Source organism: Myotis brandtii, unplaced genomic scaffold, assembly GCF_000412655.1.
Source record: "Myotis brandtii unplaced genomic scaffold, ASM41265v1 scaffold115, whole genome shotgun sequence".
NCBI lineage: Eukaryota > Metazoa > Chordata > Mammalia > Chiroptera > Vespertilionidae > Myotis > Myotis brandtii.
This window is the reverse complement of record NW_005353967.1, coordinates 1,998,585-2,016,346: the sequence shown is the minus strand read 5'-3', so window position 1 is coordinate 2,016,346 and position 17,762 is coordinate 1,998,585. Positions and strand designations below refer to the sequence as shown.

The 17,762-nt window shown below is 42.9% G+C and overlaps 1 protein-coding gene and 1 pseudogene across 6 annotated transcripts in view; both read left to right on the top strand.

The window, feature by feature from the left end:
• Positions 1 to 17,762, top strand: part of ADCY2 (adenylate cyclase 2 (brain)) — a 281,136-nt gene that overhangs the window by 247,331 nt on the left and 16,043 nt on the right. For all 6 annotated transcript variants that reach the window (XM_005858116.2, XM_014548519.1, XM_014548515.1 and 3 more), the window contains 2 exons: positions 11,891 to 11,975; positions 15,132 to 15,290. In XM_005858116.2, coding sequence (XP_005858178.2) covers positions 11,891 to 11,975; positions 15,132 to 15,290 — 244 coding nt within the window. The remainder of the gene's footprint in view (positions 1 to 11,890; positions 11,976 to 15,131; positions 15,291 to 17,762) is intronic.
• Positions 5,298 to 6,125, top strand: LOC102241789 (annotated as a pseudogene).

The window sequence follows — 17,762 nt, the reverse complement described above, 5'->3', positions numbered from 1 at the left end:
GCTTTGGGCTTTCACCCCTGGGTGTGCCTGAGGACTGAGCCACACTCCCATCCCAGAAGGTTAGGGAGTATCCCCCGTGGACAAATCTGTTGCCTCTGATGTCTGCCCATCCCTTTTCTATGGTACATACACTGAAAATTTTCATAGAAACTCTTGATTTAAGGAAAGAGCAGATCTGAACCAGGTACCACTGTGGTGTCCACAGTGCCTGAAAGTGTGCCTGGCACCTTGTAAATGGGTGCTCAGTGAATATCTACTGAATGAATGAATAAAAACAGGCTGTGCTCCTGAATATACTGGCTCTAATGACACGTTCACCTCACCTGCTTCCCCGGAGGAAGAGGCTCCTTGGAGATGTGTCTTTCCAGGATCAGCATCCGTTTTGTTTATACCTTAAATGTCAAGAGAAGATATGGAGGGCATCTCTGTTTATAAGGCAGTGCCCAGCCATCGTTTCAATACACAGTTTGGATAGTGTTGTTGTCCTGTACGTGAGTTCACCATGACCTACGTTTCAGAGGGCTTTTTCAAACCAAATTTGACATGGATAATGGGCAAGCCAACAACATGGTACAAGCCAACAGGGCAGTTTTTGCCAGCAGGGCTAGCAAAGAAAACAGAGGTATGCACTACAAAGTATGCAAGTATGCAACTCCAGATCAATGAAAAATTCAGAAAGTGACATCAAACATATTCTTACAGATTCATGAATGTGGAAAATCAACTTTTCAGGAGAAAAAAAAGAAGACTACTTTGAGAGAGTATGACATTAAAAATTCGAAATCTTGCCATTCACGACAACATGAATAGACCTAAAGTATATTATGCTAGGTGAAATAAGCCAGAAAGAGAAAGACAAATACCATATGATTTCAGTTATATGTGGAATCTAAAAAATATAAAACAAATGAACAAGCAAAACCAAACAGAAACAGACCCACAGATAAAGAGAACAAGCTGATGGTTGCCAAAGGGACGGCGGGGGAGAGGAGAGGACTAAAAAGGAAAAATAAATAAATAAGCAAAAAAAAATGCAAAGTATGAAATGAACATGACAAAAATAGTTTCAATGCTAATGTAGTAGTTTAATTGAATTTAATAGTTTTAACTCATTTTGCCTTAATGACTTGACAGCAAAATAGTAATTGCAGATTCTCTTTTTTTCTTTATAAAGGAATACAAACCTCTAAAATATGTTTTAACAGTTTTGATGTACATTTCAGTTATTGATGATCAGTCATATAAAAATTTGAAAACTAAATCTAGAATGGAGGCCAGCAGCGTCTCAGTACTTAACATGACCTGCCGTTCTGTGATTCCGCTAAGTCACCGCAGAAGTTTCTGGTATTTAGAAGGGCCAGAACGAGATGTGTCTTAATTCTTTGGCATTTACAACACTCCTCCATCTTGTCTGTGAGGACAAGATATTTTGCTGTATCGATCGATAAGGATTCTGGTTCCTGTCCATGACACTGCCTCCCTCAGCCCTCAGCCCTCAGCCCTCAGCCAGGGCCTTCGAGGACACTGAGTGCTCTTCTTGGTGATGGATGGTGATGACCATTGATATTGCTGGAAGCTGTTTTTGTGTCAGAGACACTTCCCATGACAAATGCTTCTTACAGCGTCTGCAAGACAGTGTCCGGTTTTTCTTGGAAGCTTTTTCCTTGCAGAACTGAAAAATCTCAAGGGATGGATGTTACCATTTCGTATCGACCCAGAAATGTGCCATTAAATTCAAAGAGGTGTCAGGCATGGAGAGCAGAGGGGATGACCAGGGGCCTGGTAGACTAACCAGCTCTGTTTAAGCACTTAAGCCTCATAAAATAGATACTTTGTGGACAGCGTATAAATAAAGTATATAAATCAGCAGCAGCCATACTGGTGCCTGGCATCATTCAGAGGCTCTGGATTGTTGTTGGTAGAAATGTCTATATAATTTTAACTTCCAGATCAGCAGCAGCTTGGTATCAAGGGTAGTGATGCAGATGCTCAAGCAGACATATACCGCTGAGAGCTGTGAGTTAGGCACCTTCGATGTGGAATTGCTCTTCTTTCCCTGTGTCTCATGGAAAACCCAACAGCTAGAATTCAAGATATTGTGACATATTTTGACAATGCCCTGACTTGGGGTCAACTGGTGATGAGCCCACTGAGAGTCTGGAGGAAGAACTGCAGAATTAACCACTCAGGAGACAGGCCAGGGAGCAGGGCAGACTCCCTCTGCGGTAGACAGTCTGGGCGTATTCCAGAGCACCTGAAATTTCCTTGAAGTCTTCTCTTTTAAATTAAAACTGTATTTCAAATTTGCATTCAAACCCATAATATGTCCAAGTTAATGTTGAAATAATATTACTTTCACATTTCCTATCTCAGTTTCTCTTCCCCTTTTGAGTTCCCCCACCCTGTGCCATCTCCAGAAAGCAAGGAACACACACATCTCCCTGTGACTGGCAGTGGGGCTGGAGGTAGGTAACCTGAGATGCCTAATTTAACAAAAAAGCAAGTCATCCTAGGACAACTCAAGCTTTCTTTTCTTCTCCAGAAAGCAGCCATCGGTGAGCAATTTGGTTGTCTAACCTAAAACAGAAAATGTCCTGTGATTTGGACCCACCTGCAGGAAGATACTCAATTCTGGGCTGTTTTGTTTGATTTTAGAATGAGGGGAGGGAGATTTCCCAGAGCCTGTGCCCACAGACTGTACAGAATTCATACTTATCACCAACTCTCCCATCGGTGGTGCTGAAGCTGGGCACATCCCTTACCGTGTTAGTCTGTTTCAGCCCCTGCATGTTCCGCTGACCAAGTTTGAACACCACTCTGAAAAGGCATGAGGCTTTGAGCTGTCTGTCTTTGGATAACACTGGGCCATCGTCTCCGGAAGCTTCCACAGGATCTCGGCAAATCTGTGTCCAGCCAGGGGGAGGAAGATTGTCTGGAAATGAAACCCCTTAGGTTTCAAACCAGCATGATTATTTGTCCACTCATTCATTTGTTTCTACAACACACTTGTATTGAGCATTCTCCATATGCCCGCCCCAATTCCTGGAGTCGGAGCACACAGAGATGGATAACATATAGTCTCTGTTGTCAAGAAGGTCACACAAACCTGCTATAAGAAAACCATGGTTCGGCAGAAGGCCAAAAGGAGGTTGCCAGGGAGTCGTGGTTACATTTGTACAACACACCTAGGAAATGAGTGGCATGCAGGCTGGGAGCTACCTCAGGTAGCCCAGAGTTGACTGCAATATTGGAAAGACGAAGAACCATCATGGAGATTGAAAATCACAGGACGTGGCAGAATAAGATATCTCTCGTTTCCTCCCTCCCCCCCTCCCCACCTTAATAATAATAATTTGAAATCTGTCCACAGACAAAAGTACCTTTGTGAGAGTTGTGGGGTCCAGCAACGATACCAAGGGATCTAGGTGGAGTCTCACCCACCTGTGCATCAGGTAATGTCATACAGACCTTGGTCCTGGCTGTGGGCCCTGCGGTGGCCCAGGCACCTGCTCTAGCCCCTCTCAGCCATGATCTGGGAGGCCGGGAAAACACCCTCAGCTAGTCACCAGTGGATTAGAGAGCCTTAGGAAAGTCCAGGTTTCCAGAGGAAAGTCCCAGCACATTATGGGAAGAAAAATTAGAATTTGAATGCTTTGAAGTAGGCAATAAGAACAGTTTGACTCTACCCACAGCGCCTTCCCCCATGATGGCACAGCTTAGGCTCAAGAGACATCCCCTCACCCATGGTCCTGAAGGGGAAACAAGAGCATGTAAGTGAGCACAAAGCTTCCCCAGCTGTGCAGGCACTACAAAGAAGCCCCTGTCCTCTTGACCCACCCTGAATACTACATCGGGAGCTGTATGACTGGGGGTCAGGTAGAGGCTGGAAGAGTGGCAGATGGGACTCTCCATGGGCATTAAAGGGATTCCACTAACTGCACTGAGGCCTCCATCAAGCAGCCTGCCCACCATCCATGGGGAACACTTTGCCCGCAGATCCCCCACCTGGCCCACGGGTACCTCCACTGTTCCCTGTGCCTCCCCCACCTCCCACCCCTGCTCTGTGGCCGGCTCCCTGTGTGCATTCCCTATGGCAGCAGAGAGAGTGAGCTTTGGCAGACAGCTAGTGAGCACACACAGAAAACTGGTCCAAATATGGGGACATGAACCTTAGTAGGTTTTGTTGGGAAAACTAAAGGGAGGCAGTCAGCACTTGACCCGATGCATTGTAGGATGGAGAGGAGGAATACAAGCTTAAGAATTCTGCCACTAGAGGGAGCAAGAAGCATGGAGCATTTTTTCATTGAAGACTTAACAAATGGTCAACATGTACATGAAAAGATGCTCAACATCACTAATCAGGGAGATCAAAACCACAATGAGCCCTAGCTGGTTTGGCTCAGTGGATAGAGCATCAGCCTTCGGACTGAAGGGTCCCAGGTTCAATTCCAGTCAAGGGCACATCCCCAGGTTGCAGACCCAATCCCCAGTAGGGGGCGTGCAGGAGGCAACCAATCAATGATTTTTCTCTCTCAGCATTGACGTTTCTCTCTCTCTCTCTCCCTCTCTGAAATCAATAAAAATATATCTAAAAAAACAATGAGATATCACCTCACACCTGTTCGAATGGCTATTAGCAAAAAGACAAGCAATAACAAGTGCTGACAAGGGAGTGGAGAAAAGGGAACCCTGTACACTGTTGATGAACGTGTAAATTGCTTCAGCCACTATGGAAAACAGTATGAAAGTCCCTCGAAAAAAATAAAAACAGAACTGCCATATGATCCAGTAATCCCACTACTGGTATACTAGTATAGCTACAGAAATTGAAATCAGGATCTCAAAGAGATATCTGCACTCCCATGTTCATTGCAGCTTATTCACAGTAGCCATGACATGGAAATGACCTAAGTCTGTCAATGTATGAATAGGTAAAGGACATGTCAGATATATAAACATGTGTCGCCGTAACCGGTTTGGCTCAGTGGATAGAACATCGGCCTGTGGACTGAAAGGTCCCAGGTTCGATTCCGGTCAAGGGCATGTACCTTAGTTGCAGACACATCCCCAGTAGGGGGTGTGCAGGAGGCAGCTGATCGATGTTTGTCTCTCATTGATGTTTCTAACTCTCTATCCCTCTCCCTCCCTCTCTGTAAAAAATCAATAAAATATATTTTTAAAATAAATAAATAAACATGTGTCACACTTTTACTTCAGTTTATCAACTATTACCAAAACAACAGATAACTAGATTTCTTGAGATGCTTTTTTTATTTAAAAATAGAGGCTCACTCTTTTCTGGCTGGAACCATGGAGGGTGCAGAAGAGAAGAAGAAGAAAGTTCCTGCTGTGCCAGAAACCCTCAAGAAAAAGTGAATGAATTTCACAAAGCTGAAGATCAAGCACCTGAGAAAGAAGTTTGCCCAAAAGATGCTTTAAAAGGCAAGAACGAAGTTCATCTATGAAAAAGCTAAGCACTATCACAAGGAATACAGGCCGATGTACAGAACTGAGCTTCGAATGACCAGGATGGCAAGAAAAGCTGGCAACTTCTATGTACCTGCCGAACCCAAATTGGCATTTGTCATCAGGATCAAAGGTCTCAATGGTGTGAGCCCAAAGGTCCAAAAGGTGCTGCATCTTCTTGGCCTTTGCCAGATCTTCAGTGGCACCTTTGTTAAGCTCAACAAGGCTTCCATGAACATGCTGAGGATTGTGGAACCATATATTGCATGGGGGTACCCAAACCTGAAGTCAGTAAATGAATTGATCTACAAGCATGGTTATGGGACAATCAACAAAAAACAAACTGCCCTGACAGATAACTCATTGATTGCTTGATCTCTTGGTAATTATGGCATCACCTGCATGGAAGATCTGATTCATGAGATCTATATTGTTGGAAAACACTTCAAAGAAGTAACAACTTCCTGTGGCCCATCAAGTTATCTTCTCCAGGAGCTGGGGTAAAGAGAAAAACCACCCACTGTGTAGAAGGTGGAGATGCTGGGAACAGGGAAGACCAGATCAATAGGCTTATTAGGAGAATGAACTAAGGTATCTACCATGGTTATTTTTGTAATCTGGTCAATTAATAAACTGAGTTCTTTAAAATTGAAAAAAAATTAAAAATAGAGGCTCATTTCACCAAGAAAAAAAAATTTAAGGATTATATTTGTGTCCATATGCCTGGACTGCTTTCTCTCCTCAGAGAATGAAAATGTCATTTTTACCTCACCAGAACTGTTTGCCTTTAGGTTAGAAACTGGTTCACCACGTAATCCCTCCATATCTGCCACCCAGTTTGTTAGGTTTCTTTGTTCTTTTGGACTCTCAAAACTTGAGGGCCAGAATGAGTACCCCATGAACAGCCTCAGGGCGAAGGCCAACTGCAAATTAGTGTGTGGCTACAGGCATACTTGGATATCTACATCTCCAGAGTCCAATTTTGAGCTATTAAAGAAAACATATTTGGTCACATTTTGACTGAAACTGTCATCAAGGTAAGAATCATCGAGTTAGAAACTTTCTCAATTATATCAGCTCTGCCACTGTTCTCAAAACTGCCTGGTACTGGCACAAGAACAGACATATAGATCAGTGGAATAGAATAGAGAGTCCAGAAATTAGCCCGAACCAATATGCTCAATTAATATTTGACAAAGGAGGCAAGAACATACAATGGAGCCAAGATAGTCTCTTCAATAAATGGTGTTGGGAAAATTGGACAGATATATGCAAGAAAATGAAACTAGACCACCAACTTACACCATACACAAAAATAAACTCAAAATGGATAAAGGACTTAAATATACGACCGGAAACCATAAAAATACTAGAAGAATCCAAAGGCAACAAAATCTCAGACCTATGCCGAAGCAATTTCTTCACCGATACAGATCCTAGGGCATTGGAAACTAAAGAGAAAATAAACAAATGGGACTACATCAAAATAAAAAGTTTCTGCACAGCAAAAGAAACCATCAACAAAACAACAAGAAAGCCCACTACATGGGAGAACATATTTGCCAACATTATATCTGATAAGGGCCTAATCTCCAAAATTTATAGGGAACTCATACAACTTAACAAAAGGAAGATAAACAATCCAATCAAAAAATGGGCAAAGGATCTAAATAGACACCTTTCAAAAGAGGACATTCAGAAAGCCAAGAGACATATGAAAACATGCTCAAAGTCACTAATCATCCGAGAGATGCAAATCAAAACAACAATGAGGTACCATCTCACACCTGTCAGAATGGCTATCATCAACAAATCAACAAACGACAAGTGCTGGAGAGGATGTGGAGAAAAAGGAACACTTGTGCACTGCTGGTGGGAATGCAGACTGGTGCAGCCACTATGGAAGACAGTATGGAGTTTCCTCAAAAAACTGGAAATGGAACTCCCATTTGACCCTGTGATCCCACTTCTAGGAATATATCCCAAGAAACCAAAAACACCAATCAGAAAGGATATATGCACCCCTATGTTCATAGCAGCACAATTCACCATAGCTAAGATTTGGAAACAGCCTAAGTGCCCATCAGTAGATGAATGGATTAGAAAACTGTGGTACATCTACACGATGGAATACTATGCTGCTGTAAAAAAGAAGGAACTCTTACCATTTGCAACGGCATGGATGGAACTGGAGAGCATTATGCTAAGTGAAATAAGCCAGTCAATGAAGGAAAAATACCACATGATCTCACTCATTCATGGATAATAAAGACCATTACAAACTTTTGAACAATAATAGATACAGAGGCAGAGCTGCCTCAAACTGATTGTCAAACTGCAGTGGGAAGGCCAGAGAGGGTTGGGGGGCAGAAGGGAGGGGAGTAAGAGATCAACCGAAGGACTTGTATGCATGCATATAAGCATAACTAATGGACATAAGACACTGGGGGGTAAGGGAGGGCAGGGGATTGTCAAGGGTGGGGGAGGGGAAGGACACATATGTAATACCCTTTGTAATACTTATTATAATATTTTTTTAAAAAGAATAAAAAAAAATTATATCAGCTCTGTCTCCCCTACTGTATAACTCGGTGATAGCACAACCCTCACACATGAAAGTCTGAAATGGACCTTATCCTTAAAACTCAAAGGGGGAGAGAGAAAAAGAGGCCTCATACCCAACTAGCTGTCATTTTTTATATAAATGGCTAACATAATTGTTATGGGTAGAACTGTGTCCCTCAAAAGAAGACCTGCTGAAGTCCTAACCCCCCACACCTCACAACATGAATCTACTTGGAATCAGGGTTATTGCAGACGTGATTAGTTAAGATGAGGTCCTACTGGAGCAGGGTGGGTGCTAATCCAACATGGTTGGTGTCCTTATAAGAAGATGGCCATGTGAAGAAGGAGACACACTGGGAGGACACATGTGATGATGAGACAGAGATTGGGGTGATGCAGGAGTGAGCCAAGGAGCACCAGAGAGTGGTGGCCAACCACCAGAAGCCAGGACGAGGCAAGAAGGATTTCTCAGCAAGTGTCAGAGGGAGCATCGCCCTGCCAGCACCTGGGTTTCAGACTTCTGGCCTCCAGGACTGTGAGACAATAAATTCCTATTGCGTTAAGCCACCCAGTGTGTGGTACTATGTTTCGGCAGCCCTGTGAAACTAATACAGTGATCCACACAGTTGACTAGACTCTGCCAGGAGGACATCCTACCCTTTTATTCCATCTCTTCCGATGCTCCCTCCACATTACACATTCCTTTTCTTCCCCTCCTCCCCCACATACACACAAAGAGCAAGGTAACCAGGAATGGATCTGTGGATGGAGAAGTTCATCATTCAAACTACAGGAGCCCTGGCAGCATGCATCCCTGAGAGGCCCCCATGGGAGAGAAGGGCTCCGGTGAGGGTAGGCAACTCTTTTTTGGCTGGATGAATAAAAGAAGTTTTAAAGACATCTAAATGAAACTCAAGAAAGCAAGGTGCAGTTCTTCCTAGTACAGAGATTTTCAGAAGTAAAAAAGGAATCCATGTGTCGGGACACGAGTCTGCTCTACATCTGGGTTGTGCCTTCTTATGTCTGAGGTCCATTTTGGTCTGTACTTTCAAACCCACTGCCAAGTTCAGCATGAGAGCCCCCCCCCCTTACCTTGCTTCCTCCAAGTACCTACTTTCAGCCACCACTATTCCTCACTGAGGCTCAAGATGTAGGAGTGGGGAGCAGGACACTTCCACGCCTAAACCAATGCTCAAGTGCATTGATGTGAGGCGTTCTGGGAAAGGATTGTTCCCATAGGTTGCTTACATATATTTTCTGTGTGAGTAACTGCAAACCCAGGCAGGACCTGGATTACATTAAAAGGGACCTCCTCCCATTCTCCCGCAGTGACAGGGACCTGAGCTGGCATATTTGGGGCATCAGGTTCCTTTCCTGGGCATACCAATGAGACCTGAGTTCTGATTGGTTATGCCAATGATGCTAATGCAAGATCTTGACCTGGGAGTCAACATTTCACTCTTAGTTTGGGGCTTACAGAGGTGGTGAGTGGAAGAGGGGGGTGGCATAGCTGCTTTCTCAGACCCCTGGTTCAAAGTAATAAGGTGTTCAAAAGACAATATGAAAATTCAAAACTCAGCCTGTGCCAGCTTCTTAGGCTGTTTGGCTGTATTGTACCACTTTTACTAACTGGTCAAGATCATGTCAATATAGTCAGTATAGAAAAACGATGAGCTTAACATTCATTGCAGTCAGCACTGTTTATAAACAACTGCTCCCCTGAGTCCCTTCAACTGTGCTGTTAGACACAGCTGCCACTGGCTCAAAATGGAGCTTCATTTCTTAAAATCAATATGAGTGAGACAGGAAAATGGCACTTTTCAGCTTACTTCATTCTCAGAGAGAAACTGCTGACCTGCTGGCTGAAGAGCTCAGATTCTTCCAGACATAGCTGGCTTGGTAGGGAGGAGAGAGCCCTGAATGCAAGCACCGCCAGTTTCTGGCGAGTTCTCTGCGGTCCTGAGTCTTAAACCACAGGGACTGGGCAACTGTGTCCTCATTGATGTAGGAATCCACTTCTGCTTTACACTTGGATCTTTTATTCTGTTAATGATATCCTCCAATCAGTATTTGTGTATCCTTCCCAGTTCCATCGCCCACCCCATCTCCCTGTAGTTAATACCTAAAGTCATGAGTGCCCTTTATGCAGTGCTTCCTCGGTGTCAGGCTCTCTGCCAGGTATATAACTATTTGATTTAGTTATGGAAGCAGCCCATAAGGTAGGTATTGGTACCCCGTTTGGCTGATGAGGAAAGTGTAGTTTCAAGGGGTTAATCCCAGAGCCCACAGCTTGCTAGAGAAGGTGGAGTCAAGATTATATCCTGGGCCCTAACTGGTTTGGCTCAGTGGATAGAGCATTGGCCTGCGGACTGAAGGGTCCCAGGTTCAATTCTGGTCAAGGGCATGTACCTTGGTTGCAGGCACATCCCCAGTAGGGGGTGTGCAGGAGGCCGCTGATAGATGTTTCTCTGTAATCTGTTTCTAACTCTCTATCCCTCTCCTTTCCTCTCTCTGAAATCAATTTAAAAAAAGAAAAAAATCAATAAAATATATTTTTTAAAAAGAAAAACTATTGAAAAAACAAAATAAATTTTTTTTAAAAAGATTACATGAACCTTCCATAGAGAAACAGAAAAATCTCAAAGCAACTTCAACTCACAAACAGAAAGTGATTACGTGATATTTATACTTGATTAAATACAACCTATGATGCTTATGCGACACTGTGTCATACTAAATCAACTGTTTTTTCAGGTCTTACAGAACTATGTGGGAAATTATTCTTTGTCAGCTTATGCAGGACTGTCCTGGGATGGCAGTAGATTTTCCTTTACATGCTGTATTTCTCACTGTTTTCAGGAAAAACAGAACCTATAGGAGGTATAGATATGATTGCCACAAGGAATTGGCTCATGTGATTAAGGGGGTTGGCAAATCCAAAATCTGCAAAGCCAGTGTCTTGGTTTGAGTCTGAAGGCCAGGAGCTGCTGTAGAACCAGGAGTAATCGATGTTCCAGTTCAAAGGTAGTCAGGCCAGAGAGAATTCTCTCTTGCTCAAAAGAAGATCAGCCTTTTCTATTGTTGATGCCTTCAACTGTTTGGATGAGGCCCACCCATATTGCGGAGGACAATGGCTTTATTCAACCTACCAATTTCAATGTTGATCTTACCCAAAAAATATTCTCACAGAAACACCCAGAGTAGTATTTGACTAACTAGCTGGGCACCCTGTGGCCCACTGAAGTTGACACATAAAATTGACCAACCCACATGCCAACTTGGATGTGTGGAAGGTCACTGCCTGGAATGTTGTGGTAAGGATGTGAGAACTTGAGCAGGGATAATTTACTGATATCTATCTGGACCTGAGGGGAAGTGGGCCGTTGGATGAAGGGTTTCCAACTTCATTACACTTTTGTGATACAAAGTCATATAAAAGAGGGTCTAAGAATGGGTGCTTTTGAGAAAGTGATAGCGTGTAGAAATGAAGTTCTTTCTAAGAAAAATTTGAAAATTTGAAAAAGTAATATATGAAATTATCCATAATGATCCCCGAACTATAAAGAAAATAAGATTAACATTCCTTCCCCTAATATTTGTTTGAGCTTGGTATAAAATAAGAAACCTTTACGAATTTGGAAGAATGTTTTATGAAGCTCTTAAAATAGGATTGTTTTGTTTTGATGTAATCTGAGTTTGAAAATATATTTGGTGTGTGTGTGTGTGTGTGTGTGTGTGTGTGTGTGGCCAGAATGGAATGCAGACACTCAACTAGAATTTCTGAAGTTTGCCGATTCACAGATTCTACGTCCTGTGTGTATATTGTTTTGATTTGTTTTTGTCTGTTTGTTTTTAACAGACCAGGCATTTGGAAAGACCTGAAGACCATGGGCTCTGTGTCTCTCTTTATATTCTTCATCACACTGCTTGTTCTGGGTAGACAGGTAAGAAGTCTGGTTTTTTTACACAATTTCTCTAAAGTGTCATATTAATAACACTCTGAGGATGTACATTGTAGTTACCTTCATGCAAACATCTTATCACAGGAGAAACTGGGTGGCACAGGGTATGTGGGCTTAGATACAGACAGAAAGAAGAAAGTTACTATTTTCCACTAGTGGCAAACTTTGTAAATGATAATGATGTGAATCAATTCATTTCCTTTAAGTCTCAAAATATATTTTATAGGTTTCCTAAGCCTAAAAACGCTGACACTACTTGGAAAAAACTCCCCTTGACTGGGTTTTCATTTGCTTTTCAGAATGTGTGATATGCTTCCTTTTCTTTGAAGTGGGTAGAAGACCTGTGCTGTCACTTGTAATCACTCCTAGAAATAGAGTCTTTTGTTCAAAATTTTACTTTATGATGCAAATGAAACTGTGCTTCCTTCCTTGGGCCCTGTACTCCTTCCTGGCCTCCCAGTAGAGGCTGTGGGTGCAGGATTTTTAAGAGCAATATCCTTCCTCTGCCTGGTTACAGGACACTCACTCAAAGAATAAACTCATCTCATTCATCTCATGCCTGGTGGCTCTGCCTCAACCAAAGTTTGCTTTGAGTTCTTTGATGGATAACGTGAAACCAAGTAGTGATTAATGTGGAAATAACCAACTCAGATGCAAATCCATTTACATTATGTACACATCCCGAAACTGTGAACCAATAGGAAGCTGTTAATGGCCAGGGCAGAGACCAGATCTGTGACTGCCAGCCCAGCGGCCTGGGGACACCGTAGTCTCCATCTCCCAGAGCAGTGCTAGTGGCAGCCTGACCCAGGAGCTCACAGGGCAGCCCTCAGCACTCTGCCTGGAGCTGAGCTGTGGTCCTGCTGCAGAGCCTCGGAGATCCCGGTCTGCCTGCTGCCCTTCCCTGCCTCTGTCCCTGGCGCCTGCTTGGTTCTGTTTTCTTTGGCTTGCCTTTTTGACAACCGCACGTTTCTGTAAGCCTTGTTATTCCGTGTTGTTCTTTTTCTTGGTTTCATTTGTTTCTCCTACTACCCTATTTCCAGTGGAGGTCACAGTCACAGATAGTAGAGATTAGGACTTGGAATTGTCTTTTGGGGCACACCGTTAAATCCATGACAAGTGGTTTGGGGTGGGAACATTTGTCTTCCTTTGGGGGCCTCCCCTCAAGTTTCTAAGGTACCTGCACATAAGGACAGGAATCTGCAGCAGAAAGCACTGGGGAGGGGAGATGTGAAGATTGGGCAAAATGTCACTTTTAGTCCAATGTAGCTGGTCCCAAATACGGTTCCTTTTATTAAACAACTTGCAAAATGCCCCCCTGTGATGCAAGAGCGATCACTCGGAAAACCTGAGCAGCCTCTTTGTACAGTTTTCAGAAACCTTTCAAACCTGCATGAATTGGGCTTGCTGCCTGCCCTTCTGGCTCCTTGGTTTCATCTCATGTTCCATTTCTGTCTCACCATTGATTGCTCTGTCATTTTAATTCAAAACCAGCCACATCACTGGATTATTTCCCAAAAGGCCCAAATGAATAATCTATTCTCTAAGTGAGAGGTCATTTCTAGTAAGTGCCCAGCATGATTGCCATAAAATAGAATGTGGAAAATTGGCATTAATGTAAAAAGTTAATATAAAGAAACTTAAAAATATCCTTTGCAATCTTTTTTTTTAAATGTCTGGCTATATGAGGCAAAAACTAAATGCCACACCAGAGAAGGAATAACTTTTTAGTGGATCACACATAATTCGATCAGTTATAATAGATCAGTGGTTCTCAACCTTCCTAATGCCGCGACCCTTTAATACAGTTCCTCATGTTGTGGTGACCCCCAACCATAAAATTATTTTCGTTGCTACTTCATAACTGTAATTTTGCTACAGTTATGAATCATAATGTAAATATCTGATATGCAGGATGTATTTTCATTGTTACAAATTGAACATAATTAAAGCTTAGTGATTAATCACAAAAACAATATGTAATTATATATGTGTTTTCGGATGGTCTTAAGGGACACCTGTGAAAGGGTCATTCCACCCCCAAAGGGGTCACGACCCACAGGTTGAGAACCGCTGTAATAGATGCATGATCATTGTTTGTTGGATTCAGGATGTGGATTTATTTTTCATTGTTATTTGTTCATTAGAGGTGTATGTGCGTGTGTGTGTGTGTGTGTGTGTGTGTGTGTGTGTGTGTTGTTGTTGTTGTTGTTTTACATCACTGGCATAATTAACCAAACCATAAAACAAACAAACCCCCTGCATCCAGTTCTTCTTTGCATTTGTTTGTCTATAAATTACTCTCTGTGCTGAAATACACCCTGTGTATTAGGCCCCTCTGCCATAGGAGGATCTACTCAAGTCTATTTTATTCTATTAAGTTATTTACATCACAGCTGGCACAGAATGATGCCAAAACCAGCAAGACCCTTTCACAGTAAACAAGTCTCTCCATTTCTACAATGTTCATAACTTAAAAAACAACATTAAGTTTTAATACATTATAAAGCATTTGCACATGTTTTTATTACCAGGCACCATCTTAATTAAATGATATCAAAATGAACTTTTGTCTAAATATGTCACTCTCTCAGTACAATGAAACACCAAATAAAAAATGCGTATTTTTCAATGAATACTTAATTATATAATTTGTGCTAGGGGAAAACGGATTTTTAAATATTAAAGGCAAGTTGCCACAAATGAACACCATTATTTCTCAAATGCAAATCATCAAACAAAGCACTCTCTCTACTAATGTGTTTTCCATTTTTAGTCATTTAGTCATTATTTACATTCTATTATGCCTCTTTTCAAAAAATAATTCAAGCCACCTTTTATTAACAAAACTGAGCAAGGAGCTTTCCTGTCTTTTTTCCTTGCAAGCCTCCAACATAACTGTTGTCTCTGTTCCTGAGGCTGGTCCTTTCCTGATCTTGCTTTTTGCAAATCCGTGTTAGAGGCTGAGTGAGCGGCATTGGTGGGGAACAGTGGGCTTTGCAGGGAAGGTGACAGTTCTGTTTGGGGGTTCTTTTTTCGGTTTTGTTTTTCGTTCTTTTTATTTTCTCTTTAAAACCTCCACTCTCTGGCAGGACAAGATGCCTATTGTTTCTTTACCTCTGTGTCCTCTTGTAACAGAATGAATATTACTGTAGGTTAGACTTCTTATGGAAGAACAAGTTCAATAAAGAGCGGGAGGAGATAGAAACCATGGAGAACCTGAACCGCGTGCTGCTGGAGAACGTGCTTCCGGCGCACGTGGCCGAGCACTTCCTGGCCAGGAGCCTGAAGAACGAGGTGAGATGAGGTGGGACTGATGGCCAGGACTGGATGGTGGGCCAGGTGAGGGCTGGAAGCTCCAGGCGATCACCTAGATGCCTGTGGTACTACAAACACCTTAGTGTTCAAGTCCAACATTCGAGAGGATGTTGATTAGATGCAAAATGTCAGTCGAGAAGAGTGAGCTAGAATCACCTGTGAACGTCTTAGCGTGGAACTGATTCATTATTCCTCATTTTTCCCCCAATCACATAATGTTCTGAGGATACACTATGAGGCACTAGGGTTCCAAATGTGTATGTCACAGAAGTGGCCAGCACCCTCTCCTGGCGCCGGAGGGGGCCTTGAGTACCGGCATGTACTAGAGACCCAAGTCCAGCGGCAGAATCGAACCACACATCCCACACATCCACTCTTTCACTTCTCACAGCTTTCCTGAGAGCCTTTTAAGGGTTTTAGAATCTCAAAAATACGAGATAAAATTTGGAAGTTATCCATACAGGACCAGATCAAAGTCTTGAGTCCATTAATTTAATGGAATTAAATGGAAATTTCACAGAAAATATAAAGGTATGGATATTTAACTCGCATTAGAAAGGTTGTGGAGATATATCTGCTGACTCTTGTTATGCAGAAATATTTTTTAAAAATCACATTTTATTCCATATGCCATTTCAACACTGAATTTCAACCTTTCTAAAAATCAGTGTTGAAATGGCATATGGAATAAAATGTGAATTTTTTAAATATTTCTGCGTGACAAGAGTCAGCAGATATATCTCTAATGGGACTATATTAATTGAAGAAACATGTAGTTGAGCGCCCACTGTGTGCAAAGGCCTGGATTGAGAACAGTGGAGTTCCAATGACGTGTGAGGTACAATCCTGTTCTTAGGACATTTTTAATGAGGTTGGGAATAGATGAGGGATCAGGGAACCTATATCGATAGATGAACTCCTTAATAAACAAGCTCAATTGTGGTGGTGCTAGAGTACAAAGCAACCTCGAGAGAAAAGGCTTGGAACAGTGTTTTTGTGAAGTGCCAGGTGGAGGGGTGGGATGCTGGACACTGTCACTGTCCTCTGACTGGAAGTGTGCTGGGCCTGTGAGCCAGCCCAGGGCCCCACAGCAGGTATGACTGACCACAGACCAGTCACTTTCCTATTTCTCTTGATGTTTTCTACACTCAGTAGGTTACTCAGCAACCAAGTTACATATTGGTCGTAGATGACGGTGTCACTACATCTATTAAGAAGGAACCATCAGTTTTCACTAATGATGTAAGAGCACTCATCCTGTCATACAGCAAGCAGTCAGTGCTGGTGATTTTCATGCTTATTCTTGTCATCATCATCATCATTCCTCAGAGAGTCACTCTGGTTGATGTCAGCAGACTACAGGGAAATTCAGGATATAAAAAATATACCCTTGCCTTCCTAGACATACCCCTTTTAAGAGCAGGGAGGTAAGTTGAATTTATACTATTTTTTTTTAATATGAGTTTATTGATTTCAGAGAGAGGAAGGGAGAGGGAGAGAGGGGTAGAAACATCAATGATGAGAATCATTGATCGGTTGCTTCCTGCATGCCCCCTACTGGGGATCTATCTCACAACCTGGGCATGTGCCCTGATTGGGAATCAAACTGTGACCTCCTGGTTCATGGGTCGATACCACCCACTGCGCCCCGTAAGCTGGGCTACCCTGTGTTTATAAAAATTGGTATTTTTAACTAGAACAGGCTCCTAGGGGGTTATCTGTTACCCTGGCTCCTTAGCTTAGTCAGCATTACTGGAACCTAAGCTTGGTAATCACATATGCCACCAGTTGTCTTCCCAGGATATGAATGTTCACAAAAACAACTTTGCAGAGGGAGAAAGTACGGGTCTGCACAATAAGCCAGCTCAACCATATTCAGAGCAGAGTAGAAAAGGGAAACCTTGATTCTATCGTCCGTGTATTGTGTGCAGAATTGTGAGGCAGTAACAGAAGGCATTACGAGGTGGTTGGCCCTGAGAACAGGAAGATTACATGAGTCTAGCTTTTCCAGGGAGTAGTTGGGACCTTCAGTGGGTCACCATTGCCCTCATGTGTTTGTTATGAGACCTCAGTGGGGGAAGAATGTTCTTCTGAGAGGCCACCTTGAAGCTATGGTGCTGTTGGAGTGCTCACTCTCTACCAGGGATTCATCTGGGTGCCCCAGAGGACAGAACTCACTGATAGCATACATGCAGAGTGGATTTCCTCACCTTGCCGGGCACACCGGAAGCACCAGCTGCTAGCATTCTTTCCTCACTCAGATGGTGGTCATCTTGTTTTTCAGAACTGGCCTCACATTCCCTAGAGTAAGGAACGTTTCCCATGATGTGCTACACCACCAAGGCACCTGGCCATCCTGCCTTTGTTGGTTATCCGAGTGCCCTGATGAGCCAGCACTCTGGGGAGGGCAGATCCTCATTCCTAGGATTAGCCCCCACACCCTCATAACAA